This window comes from Gymnodraco acuticeps, unplaced genomic scaffold, assembly GCF_902827175.1.
Source record: "Gymnodraco acuticeps unplaced genomic scaffold, fGymAcu1.1, whole genome shotgun sequence".
Classification (NCBI taxonomy): domain Eukaryota; kingdom Metazoa; phylum Chordata; class Actinopteri; order Perciformes; family Bathydraconidae; genus Gymnodraco; species Gymnodraco acuticeps.
The window spans coordinates 7660413-7673423 of NW_022990238.1; the positions used below are offsets into that span (position 1 = coordinate 7660413).

The 13011-nt window shown below is 42.6% G+C and overlaps 1 protein-coding gene across 1 annotated transcript in view; it reads right to left on the minus strand.

The window, feature by feature from the left end:
• Nucleotides 1-234: 234 nt before the first annotated feature.
• ngfra (nerve growth factor receptor a (TNFR superfamily, member 16)) overlaps nt 235-13011 on the minus strand; it is a 33844-nt gene continuing 21067 nt past the window's right edge. The window contains exons 5-6 of the mRNA XM_034220014.1: nt 12098-12306; nt 235-3685 (exon numbers count right to left, since the gene is read on the minus strand). Of these exons, the coding sequence (XP_034075905.1) occupies nt 3633-3685; nt 12098-12306 (262 nt within the window). The 3' untranslated portion in view covers nt 235-3632. The remainder of the gene's footprint in view (nt 3686-12097; nt 12307-13011) is intronic.

Here is a 13011-nt window from a genome sequence, read left to right on the forward strand (position 1 = left end):
GTTTTGAAAAGTAAAAATCCATGATCTTGGGAAGTTGTGAGCACACATGAGACTTGTTGTATGGGTCATTCTGAATGATTTGTGAGAGTTTGGAATTCTGAACTTTTAATATGATTGCTTTCTTCAAGATAACACTTGGTCGGTGACTAATATGCAAGTTATCATTTTGGGAAGTATTAACTTGAATGTTAACATTGTTAGTCTAAGATCAGCTCCAAAGACACACTTGACACATTATGCAATTACATCTCTGTTTAATGTATTATAGATGGTCACTTCATTTGCACACATTTTCAGTTTTTTACATTTTATAGTGTATTTTTGTATCTTGTATCAACTCTAAAAATTCACATTTACACAATGCATTTTACATTAGTAGGTAAGTACATGTGACATTCAGCTTTTTTGGGAGCAGGTCCTGATCTATCTGTCTAAAGTTTGTAACAATATCACATAGTCACAGTGAACCTCTCCACAGGATTCATGTTACGGCACATTACATGTCTCTGCCTCTGAAATGGAGGTACATGATGAAACTTACTGTACATGCAAAAACCTTGCACAGTAGAGCTGATTTCTATTGACTAATAGCATACGTGAGTTTTAGAGCAAGTCTCAGGTGACATGTATAGGTTGTTGTAATGCTACATGACCCTATTAGTTGCCAGTATCTACAGTATAGCATGTTAAAATACAGTATGTCTTCATTGGCAACCTATAGTGTACTGTTAGTCTCTCTCTATTGGTGCCAGGTTTATACAGTTTGCTTGAGTCTCCAAAGTTCAACTGATTTATTTTGACTAAAAACCGCCATAAGCTCTAAAAAAAATTGAAGAAATACACAAAAAAATAAATGCAAATAAAACTTCCAAACTTAAAGACACCTGACACTGTACACAGGCACTTGAACTGTGGCACACTCTTTGAGTGCATTCATATTACATCTAATAAGTGCTACAAAATAACTGTTAAAAAAATACTGACTCCAAAAAGTGTAATACTATTTATAATAAAAAATAAAACATAAAACAAATGTACAACTACAGATCAAGGGCAAACTTAAACCTTATTTTTGAACGTGTCTTGCATATTTCTGTTTATATTCAGGGTTTACATTCTTACATTGTGTGTGTCACAAGCTGCAGGAGAAAGAGAATATGTTGGTTCAGGGTGGATGAGTGCGCTGCTCGAGGGTCGATTGTGTCTCAGGGGGAGACGGAGTCGAGAAGTCTCTTTTTTTTAAATCAACACTCATACTGTAACAGCGTCTGCTTTAATGTCACTGCCACAGCGAGGACCGGGATGAATCACGCCGACTCACTCAGTAGAGGGGTGAATCATACACTGTCGCTGTGGATGTGTGTGGTCACACGTCCACAACGCGTGCCCACGTAAACTCAGGAGCTGCGAGCAAAGAACAGTCTTATGTGTCTCCATTGAGAATGCTCCGGTGGTACAAGATGAATCACAAGTGAAGAGATCATAAAGTTCAATTGAGATGACCTTGACCATGTGACTGATCTATGGAGCGCCATACCGGATGTAATGACTCACTTTCTCTGTGTTCCTCACATTTCTTTAATATCTATTGCTCACTAAACTCTACATGCTTTGCTGACAAGTAAACACACCTTATTTCTCCTTTAAAGAAATAGATCTTACACGTATTCTGGTATTTAGAGTTTCAGGTATTAGTCTTGTCCGAATTTTAGAAAGACGGGGAATAAACTACCTTCTTTAAATGTATCCGTGTTTTAATCATTTGAATCATTAGTATACTGTATCACCCCGTGTCTTACTCCATGTTTTTCAACACAACAGCTGCTTTACATCTACAAGTTAGGTATAGGAATCATCTAGAGATCTTTTGATCATATTTAGTCACACCACAACAGGAGGGACCCTGAGAAAGTATTTTCCCCTGTAGGAATGAAAGCAGTGCAGTCAAACTGAGCTACAGTATACTTCCTTTACATTATATCTATGGTGACTGCTTTTACAGTTACCGCAAGCAGCAAGAGGAAGGCAGGATAAAAGTGTTCCTGTGTGATAAAAGGTGCCAACCTGCCGCGCAGCTAAGTGCTTTTATATCCCCATGGTGATAAAGTAAATGTCAGCGGCCTCTGACTTGGAAAAGGGATCTGTACTGTCATGTTGAAGCTTCAAAGAGGGCCGTGTCGCCCCTCTGCTGTCCCCAGCGTTAATCCCAATGGGAAGTGGCCGAGCCAAGCCGAGGGTAAATTAAGCTGAAACCCTGAGGTAATTACTACCTGCCTGTCAGGACGTCTCTCTAATAGGCCCTGTGTTGATGTGAGCACGATCGCTGCAGATGCATTAGCTCCTAACACTGTTTATCAGGCTCTATCACGCAGACAGAGCTGTACACAAGACTGTAAAAGTGAGTGTGTGGACGTCAGTGGTTTAAGTGAGCTAAGAGGATAGTGAACTGAGTTTGCCTCTGAGGGGTGTCCCAATTTTACTCAGTAGGCGTGAAGAATGACAGATGGGATTCCTTCTTGCACATTCAAGTCCCAAATTCATTTAAGCATCTGTTTAATAATTCACTCTGGGTCAGTGATGACAGCAGACATCATCACAGTGAGGAGATGTTTCTTTAAAGTTGTCAGGCTCCATGGAGGAGCACGGAGGCACCCTGCTGAATCAGCCGTGTAACTCAAGCCACAGAATCAAAGAAATATACCACAAACATCGGGGCGTGTTACATTATGAGCATGAAATGAATGAAACGCAATCCCTGTGTCACTCTGAAGTGGTCTATTTCAAGGACAGGAAGAAGCTCACAGAGGAAAAATAGTTGATTACTGAGCAGATGACCTTTCTTCCCAAATATGACTCACCTACATCAGTCGGTGCAGACGGTCTCAAACAATGATGCAATACTAAGACAACAGGCCATGAAAAATGTCTGTGGTTAAATGACACAAGAACAAGGAACTTCAAAAGAAGTATTGAGTGACTCACATCCCCCGTTTCCTTCCCCCTGCTGCTTCGTGTATCGCAGATGATGGCGGTGTTTAATAGAGTGAATCCTATTGAGAGACTGGATTATCCGAGACTGGGACGCCACAGAGGAAGATGTGAGAGGAAAAAGGCCGCTCACTGAGGAAGAAGGCCTCTTTGATGCACAAGAAAAAAGAAAGAGGAGATAATGGTAAACCTTTCAGCCTATTTACTTTTCAGGCACATACAGTATGTTTCATGGCTAGTGATTGTGGAATTAGGGGAAAATGTCAAGGAGGAGACTAAATTGGCAGTTAGTGAGAATTATGTCAATATTAGATACGGGAATAGTCAGATAATAGAAGATGCGTCTGGCATATATCTATGATTATGTATCTGCAGTGACGTTGTTACAGATAGTGGTTGATATTGCCGTGCAGGTTGTGTCCAGGCACACACTGATTGATAGAGTTGGACTCTATGCAGGGATGAAGAGTCCGACAGTCGCCCATAGGTGCTAGGAGATCCATTCAAGTCGAGTGTTTACTCTGTGGCCACTTCACATATGAATCAGAGCCAGTTTTATATTCCCATGTGGCCCCTGCTGCTTTCTGTTTGGTCCATAGGTCAAGTCCCCCACTCTCTTCTCCCTGGCTTTGTCCTCCTCTTCCTCAGACTCCAGGTGGAGGTGTGTCAAGCTGCGGGCCGCCGTCCACCCTCACAACTGTGGAGAGAATGTTAAAAGAAAAATGTCAGGCTCTTGGTGCAGACACAGGACATTTGTGGTGATATTTAAATTAGCAGTCGTTAGGGGAAATAACCCAGTACCAAGTAGGATCAAAACTACTCCAGTCAAACAATATCTGCATTCAATCAAGATTTAAAAAAAGCCAATCACCAAAAGTGTGACTGGCCCTCTACAGCAGCAGCTACAACCCATAGAGTCTGTGGTGTGGTGTAGTCGAGGGTGGTTTATTTTGTAAACCCCTTGAGATAACATACTTGCATAAAACATGCAAAAGTAGAGGATGCATTATTCACAGGGTTGCGACCAGGCACTGCCGGATAGGAGGAGCATAATCTGCAGATACATCAGCCTCAAAATGCCATAGTTTAGGTGGGTAGGACACGCAGATGTGACTTTGAGATACGTCTACACACTTGCACATGCCTTGTCACGACAGTCCCTCCAGTTACCAAAGGAACACTGAGTGCACACGGCAGGTCGTGCCCAGGATCCCCCAGCCCTTCCCCTGCCAAGGCTTCAAGTGATTACCACCAAAACTCCAAAGTAAAAAAACAGCCTTCTTGTGTTTCCCCCTCTGCGGCTGAGAAATACTTTGATTAAGGAGACCTTCATTAGGGTTGATTCCCTGGCCACAATGATAACTACCTATCCATTGAGATACTGTAAGTCCTTCTGCATGGAACACTCTTAAACCCCCTGATAATCACACGTTTCCCTGCAGGGGGCCCTGTGGTGTCACTCACTCATCTGAACCTGTTAAACTGGAGTCATTAGCCGGATGAGGAAGGGAGACAAATGCCCTCTTTTCCCACAAACCTCTTAACCTGTTGTCAATTGAGGGAAGCCATGGAAACGCCTGGGGAATGCAGAGGCGTTTCTGAGAGGACCCCCGAGTTCGGTCGGTGTTTTCTCATCTTTATCAATGCATCCTTGTGCCAGGGGAGTGTAGTACAAGAGGGTATATTTTAAAGCCTTAGAAGAGGGGGATTCTTTTGTCTGCTTATAACGTCATACTCTCCCTCTGTTTCCTTTCCCTTTCCCATCTTTTTCACACATTGTCTCGTCTTAAAACAACATGGATTGCTACGTGCTGCTCTCCTCACTGTGTCTTACAACATTGATTCTGTCCAGTGACGGAAACAGTCCATAGCACTTCTCTTTGCACCTTTCTGTTCAAACGGACACTCATAATCATTGACAGAGCAGCGGGACACTGATCCTGGCCAGTGCACAGCCACCTGTAACACACACAAATTCAGTCATATAAACTGTTGCTACTGTAGCACCTGTAATTCTCCCTCAATGCAACTGTTTCTGAAATGGCATTGTACTTCGTTTTTAGAGATATTGGTGATAATGATGGCCACATGGCTGTCCAATGTTTTCAGTCGAACCTCATTCCAAAAATCAATACAAGCTGTCTTTCACTGGACCAGCTCAATATGTTCTGAAATGTGAACTCGCAGCAGCGCTTTGTTACAGACTTATTTTCCTTCTTCTTCTTTGTTTAATCAGCATGTTCAGGGAATCCTGATTGGACACAAAGTCACGATAAAAGCTTTCTACATTTGCTGATTGGAATTACATTTTAGATTTATTTTTTATTTTTATGGTAACCACAAGAACTCCTGGGGACAACTTAACAGACATTGGGATTACTTTACTAATTTGCGAATATATTGTTTTGTTATTTTACCTATTGTTCTCTAAGGACAGAGGTTCATTGTGCAACTCATTTGATTGTGTTTCCATTTAAAAGTCCATGGACACATTGTAAGTAAATAGGTCCTTGGGTACAAAAACAAAAAGACCACCTCCTCCATCAACCACAGCATCAAGCCCTTAGATCGCTTGCTGCTATTTTGCAACTCCTTTCTCTTTCCCTCTCTCAAATACTAAGAGCCATCTTTCAAATACTTCCTCAATGCCTCTCTATATTTTCTATAAATACATTGTATTTCATCTTTTCTTCTGCTTTCAATAAATACATTGCTTAGCTCATTGAAATTGCATGTACTTTAACTTATTATTACGTATTATGGGGGAGATTCCCACATGCTCCACTGAGATCCAACATCTAGTTTCAGGTGGCCTGTGGAATTGCCAGTCAGCTGTTCCTAAGGCTGACTTCATCTCTGGCTACGCCTCCCTGCAGTCTCTGGATTTCCTTGCTCTCACTGAGACCTGGATTACTCCATTCGACACATCCACCCCAGCAGCTCTCTCCACAGCATATTCCTTCTCCCATACACCCAGACCAACTGGCAGAGGAGGTGGCACTGGTCTCCTGCTCTCTCCCAAATGGAGCTTTTCCCTCTTCAAGCTACCTAACTTCACTCCTTCCACCTTTGAATTCCATGCCGTCACAGTAACCCATCCTATACAATTAACCATTGTTGTTCTCTACCGTCCACCAGGCGCCTTGGGGGACTTCTTGGAGGAATTAGATAATCTCCTCTCACACATCCCTGAAACTGGCCCTCCCGCTGTACTTCTCGGAGACTTCAACCTCCAGACAGGGAAGATAGATGAACTAACATCTCTGTTAACCGCCTTTGCTTTCTCATTGTCTCCATCCCCACCAACTCATAAAGCTGGCAATGTCCTTGATCTCATATTCTCAAGGAACTGTATTACTTCTAACCTCTATGTAAACCCGCTCCACACTTCCAATCACTTCTTCATTTCATTCTCTCTACCCCTTTCCAAAAATAACAAACTAATCTCTTCTCATCCTGCACCTGTCCGCCGTAACCTTTGTTCCCTCTCCCCCTCTACCTTTGCCTCATCGGTACTCTCAGCCCTCCCTTCCTCGGACTCGTTCCAACTACTACCTCCAAACTCTGCTGCAGAAACTCTCCTCTCTACTCTCTCATCCTCTCTGGACTCTCTCTGTCCTCTCACATCTCGGCAGGCTCGTCAGTCCCCTCCTGCTCCCTGGCTAAATGATGCACTGCGTGCTAATAGAACCGTCCTTAGGGCAGCAGAGCGGAAACGGTGGAAATCCAAACACTGTGACACACTAACCTATCAGGCTCTCCTCTCCTCTTTCTCTGCTTCGATCTCTCAGGCAAAAAGATAAGATCCAATCTTCCTATTCCAATCCCAAAAAACTATTTTCCATCTTCTCCACCCTCTTGGACCCTCCAAAAGCCCCTCCCCCCTCCTCACTTCTGTCAAGCGACTTTGTTACCCACTTTGAAAAAAAGGTTGATGATATTCACTCTTCTTTTTCTGACTCACCTTTACTCACCGCTGGGTCACGAGACCCTCCTTCCACCCACACACTAACCTCCTTTTCCCCTCTCTCTCCAAGTGAGGTTCTCACCCTCATTACCTCTGCCCACCCTACCACCTGTCCTCTGGACCCTATCCCTTCAAACCTCCTTCAGACTATCGCTCCTGATATTCTACCGTTTCTCACCCATTTCATCAACACTTCTCGGTCACTTTCCAAACAGTCTCAAGGAGGCAAGAGTAAACCCTCTCCTAAAGAAACCCACTCTCAACCCATCAGATGTTATAAACTACAGGCTTGTCTCTCTACTCCCGTTCCTGTCTAAAACACTTGAACGCGCTGTCTTTAAACAACTCTCCTTTTATCTCCATCAGAACAACCTTCTGGATCCGCACCAGTCTGGTTTCAAGGCAGGTCACTCCACAGAAACTGCTCTCATTGCTGTCACTGAGGAACTGCACACTGCCAAAACAGCATCCCTCTCCTCTGTCATCATCCTGTTGGACCTGTCTGCTGCATTCAACACGGTGAATCATCAGATCCTCCTTCGCACTCTCCAAAAACTTGGAGTTTCAGGCTCTGCACTTTCCCTCCTCACCTCATACCTGAAAGACCGTACCTACAGGGTGACTTGGAGAGGGTCTGAGTCCGACCCTTGTCAATTAACTACAGGGGTCCCTCAGGGCTCTGTTCTTGGTCCCCTCCTCTTCTCCCTGTACACAAACTCGCTCGGATCAGTCATTAGCCCGCATGGTTTTTCATACCACTGCTACGCTGACGACACCCAATTAATTCTGTCCTTTCCCCGCTCAGAGACCCAGGTCGTCGCACGCATCTCTGCTTGTCTAGCTGACATCTCTCAGTGGATGTCTGCTCATCACCTCAAGCTCAACCTTGACAAGACTGAGCTGCTTTTCCTTCCGGGAAAAGATTGTCCCACTCTTGACCTAACAATCAACATCGGCACCTCAGTTGTTTCCCCGACTCAGACTGAAAGGAATCTGGGTGTGACCCTAGATAACAACCTGTCCTTCACTGCAAACATCGCTGCTACAACCCGTTGCTGCAGATACACGCTTTACAACATCAGGAAGATACGTCCCCAGCTGACACAGAAAGCGACGCAGGTTCTGGTCCAGGCTCTCGTCATCTCACGCCTAGACTACTGCAACTCCCTCCTGGCTGGTCTACCTGCATGTGCCATCCGACCTCTGCAGCTCACCCAGAATGCAGCGGCTCGTCTGGTCTTCAACCTTCCTAAATGTTCCCACACCACACCGCTCCTCCGCTCCCTTCACTGGCTTCCGGTAACTGCTAGAATCCACTTCAAGACACTGGTACTTGCTTACCATGCTGCGAATGGATCTGGCCCTTCGTACATCCAGGACATGGTTAAACCGTACACCCCAGCGCGTGCACTACGCTCTGCATCAGCCAAACGACTCGCTGCACCCTCGCTGCGAAGGGGACCCAAGTTCCCATCAGCAAAAACACGTGGGTTTGCTATCCTGGCTCCAAGATGGTGGAATGAGCTCCCCATTGACATCAGGACAGCAGATAGCTTGCACATCTTCCGGCGCAAACTGAAAACTCATCTCTTTCGACTCCACTTCGAGCGATAGATTTATTAACAAAGCACTTATATACTAATAAAGGACTGGCTTATCTAAAGCCAGTTGAGTAGCACTTGAAATGTTTGGCTCTATGAAACCTGATGTACTTATATGATTCTGTTTTCTTCAAGGTTGTGTCTTCCTGGTCGAATGTACTTATTGTAAGTCGCTTTGGATAAAAGCGTCAGCTAAATGCAATGTAATGTAATGTAATGTAAAGATGATTTAAAAAAACACATTTAAACATTTGCTTGGCTGAACATTGTGTTTTGAAAACAGATTTGAAAATCTAATTTGGTTGTGGTTTTCTGTCTATTTGTCCAACAGAGTTGCACAAATCTAGAAAAAAACGATTTAAATCTATCACCTGTAAATCATCTTTGAAAACAGAAATATTGCATGCGTCTAATGTTGTTGTGACCCAACAATTATTAGTATACTTCCGCATCAAGAAGAAACTTCCTTACGTGGGAGAAATGATGATTCATCCATCCTTTATTACTGATATTGCATAGTAATTCAGTACATGACTCAGCTACATTATTAGTGCTGTGGCTGGATAATGTTACCCACAGAATGTACTGTTCAGGTCCCTCAGGCTCTTGTCCACGACTTCAAAATGCAACTCCAACTGCAGCCGCTATAGAGCCGTTGATTGCGATGCTATGATTAAGCCCCTCCCCCCAGGGTTTCTGTTTGCACGTTTTATCCTTATTTCCTTGTTGGGATTGCACTCTTTAGTCTGGTTAATAATGGTGGTGGTACAATTTCCAGTCAGTTTAAAGCTTGCACCCAAAGCTCTATCCCTTATAGGTCAAAATCAGGATTTTCAACAGCAACCTTATTGTTCAAAAATGTGTTTTTTTTTATTGACATTTGCCTTGAATCCATTTTGTGTAGACTGTGAGGTCAAATACAGGACAGGGATGCAAGGATGGACGATGTGAGTGAGGGCTTAGAGTCTTGTTTAAATGTTAAACACATTCAATATGCACAATTCAGAGGGGGAAGCAGGCAGCAAAAGAGGTAGTGAAGGGGGGGGGCCGGGAGGGGTGCTGCATAGATAGATGGTTCTTTTTAATGGAGATGAGCAGACAGAAATGAGGCTGACCACTCTTCAAGTAGGAGCTCTCATGTCTCAGTGACTCATGCGGGGAATACCTCTCTAAATGTTGTCAGTCAAAACACGGGACATTTTCATTGCTCCATTTCTCCTTTTAAGGGCTTATATGACTTGTTTCAGCTGGAGGTGTTCCCATTATTTTAGACGGCAGTAAAATATGGTTCATTGGCATCAGGAAACCCCCTGCGATTATCGTGGATTTGTCGTGCATATTCTCACCCTCTCACGTATTTGAACAGAACCAGTCAGTTTTAGAAGAACCAGCGACTCCCAGCACTAGAGCATTTGCTGCCTTTTTAATGGCTTCCGCACCCGTAGACTCTGCTAATGCCAATTAGAACGTGCTAAACACTGGCGCTGGATCAGATTTTGAAATGCAGCCTGTATCCCGTCTCGTAACACCTGCTAATGAGCCGATCAGTTGGAGAGGCGACAGGGTTAACGGGGCAGTCATCTTCTCAATGAACCAATCCAAAGCACTTCCTCCAAAAGAAATTCCTTCTTTTCTTTTACACGCAGCCAGCTTTGCATTTGCGAAGTTGAAGAATGGAAAGAGGGACTCAAACAAAACAAAACAAAATAAGCTTTTCCCAAGCCTCATTAGAATGTGATGGGTTCCCAGTGATGAGAATTGTTCAAGGGAGGATTTATCAGTTTGTCTTGTTGGCATGTTATTATCCCCGTATAACCAATTTGTAGGCTTTACTATAAGTTACAATAAGACTCTGAAAGAAATGTGTGAGATCCTTAGAGAAATTCTGGAAAAATGAATGACTGAATGAATAACAAGATCATGGCTAAACTGGAGACATCTTCTTCAGGTTAATGCCTCTCGTGTTTGTGTATAAACCGGGTATAAGCAATGGTTTCATCTCTATAAACGATTTGAGTTTAGAAGGAAGGTAGCTTGCTTTGAGGTCACATCTTATTCCTGCAGCACTTCCTTGATTCTCCAAGATATACAATATATATTGTTAAATAATTAATCTTTATCAGTGTTCAAATGCAAATTAAGATATATTAGGAAGAGATTGTAAAGTGTGTAAAATACATGCGGACTGTAAGAAGGTCTACTACTAAATACTGTTTCTGTCTCAATGCGCTGAAAGAAGTAAACTAGGCTCATGGTAAATTGCTTCATCATAGTTCAGTGAAGTGTATAAAGTTGTTTTTATCCTCCCAAGCCAGACATGATCTCTCAGCTAGTCTCACACAACCTTTCAGATGTTGTCTGGCTCGCAAGACTACATGATAAAGTTTACCCCTCAGACATACTGTACATCCAAAATACTTCATGAGTCAAAGAGGGACTAATATAGATACAGACGAGTTGTAGCGGCAAATATAGATCAAACGTATGCGGTTACGTACTTTCCTTATACATTACAATGTTTGAATGTGCTGTAAGCTAAGATGGTAACGTATGTCAGTGCTGGCTTCTTCTCCCTCTGATTTATTTGATTCCCATCTGTGATGAAGAGGCATACAGCCAAACTCATGTTCAGTACCCGCCTTATATTCATGTTACTACTGGTGCTTTAATCATAATCTACACATTCCTGCACTCTAATGCATCATGTGTGTTAGATTTGGCTGCTCTGGGCAGCGAGGTGTTCGTCCTGCTCATACCTGTTATATTGGTTTTGATCCCAATCCCCAGAAATGTATTTTGTTCTGAGAAGGCTTGCCCGCAGCCAGAGAACAACTTCACATAAAGTCTCAGCAGAGGATCTTGATGTAATCAATAATGACAGCTAGAATATCAATGTATGAAGAAGGAATGTATTCACACTTGGAGTAGTGTCTTATGTTAGCTTAGAGTTTCTGTGGTGAAGTCGTGGGATAACGCCAGGATCTGATTTGCCAATAATAGCAAAATCTAAAACATTATGTTGATTTGATGTTTTCCTTACATCAATATATACTCAATATCAATTTATGTAGCCATACAAACAAATACAATGAAATTCAACTGCCCTTCCATAACATATGTCTTTAGTTAAATGTTGTAAAACATATGTCTTTAGTTAAATGTTGTAAAACATATAATTTAATAGGATTGCATTAGACTGCGCCTGCTCTTAATAAAGTGGAACTCGACTGTTTATCACATAATGGCATGTGGAACCAGAACGATTTAGTGTTTCTTATCTGAGTCGAGGGTCTAGGAACAGGCGGTGTTTTATATTTAAAAAAAATGTAAGACCATGAGTCAAATGTGTGCTTGAATTCACTTGACTTGACAAAACTCCAAAAGAAATGCCTAAAAAATACTTAGCACAACCACTAAACCTGATGTTGTATTGGATTTCCGTCCAGCCTTAGAATGTATTTTTTTTGCATAGTGAAAATAATGACGTACTGCTGTTAATCACTAAACTAAACACTAAAACACGAGTTTGTTCCAGTCTTACCTATTTGTTCCTGTGTGCCTGAGTGTGAAGGCTGGGCCTGGACCTCAGCCTGGGCCTGGAGCTGCTGCTGCTGCTGCTCCTGCAGACTCTGGCTGTCCACTGAGATGCCGCTGTCGCTGTGCAGCTTCTCTGCCTCCGGAGTCACCATCTGGTTGTTGGTAGCTGCGCGGTTATTAGCTGCCTGCTTGTTCTGCTTGCAGCTATTCCACCTGGGGAGAAGTGGCAGGTCAGAGGACGATTACCATCGGCTCAATATGATACTGTCATGTGATCCAATCTGAGTTTAGACTTTTGGATTTCACAGCCATTATAACCTATAAAACAATACCTAATAAATTCAAACATCACCTGAAATGTCCTTAAACTGATTTAGGTAGTGTTCGGGTAACTAGTGGCAAATCCCTCATGACGTTATTACTTTCTAAGCTTTTTCCAAGGGAGCAGTTAAATACATTAGCATTAGCTTGATGGGTTTCAGATTGCATAAAAAAAAGACTTGAATTTTTTACACTTCCACATTTAAATATAAAGAGCGTATTTAAGACCCTTTTTAACAAGTTAAAAGGTCAGCTTGAAAAAGGGCAAAGTCAAGATGGAGACTTGGTTTACGACCAACTAATGCAGCTGATGGTAGCAATTTTAGCTAGCTTACTATAAAATCAAAGTTGAAAAACCAGTAGTCGCCCAATATAATAAAGAAGCTACTTTTGTCTACTTCTAGGAACTTACTGTTTCAGAAATCTCTATGAATTGAATTGACATAATATCCTTATCATTGTAAACTGCTTATAGTATGTGCTGCGTATTTGCCTCCAAATGAAAAACTATAAAAAGATGCTTGTTTGTTGTTCCAAAAACATGAACAAGCTTTACAATTCTCTACTGGTGCTTCTCTTTATAGGATAGATGCCTGT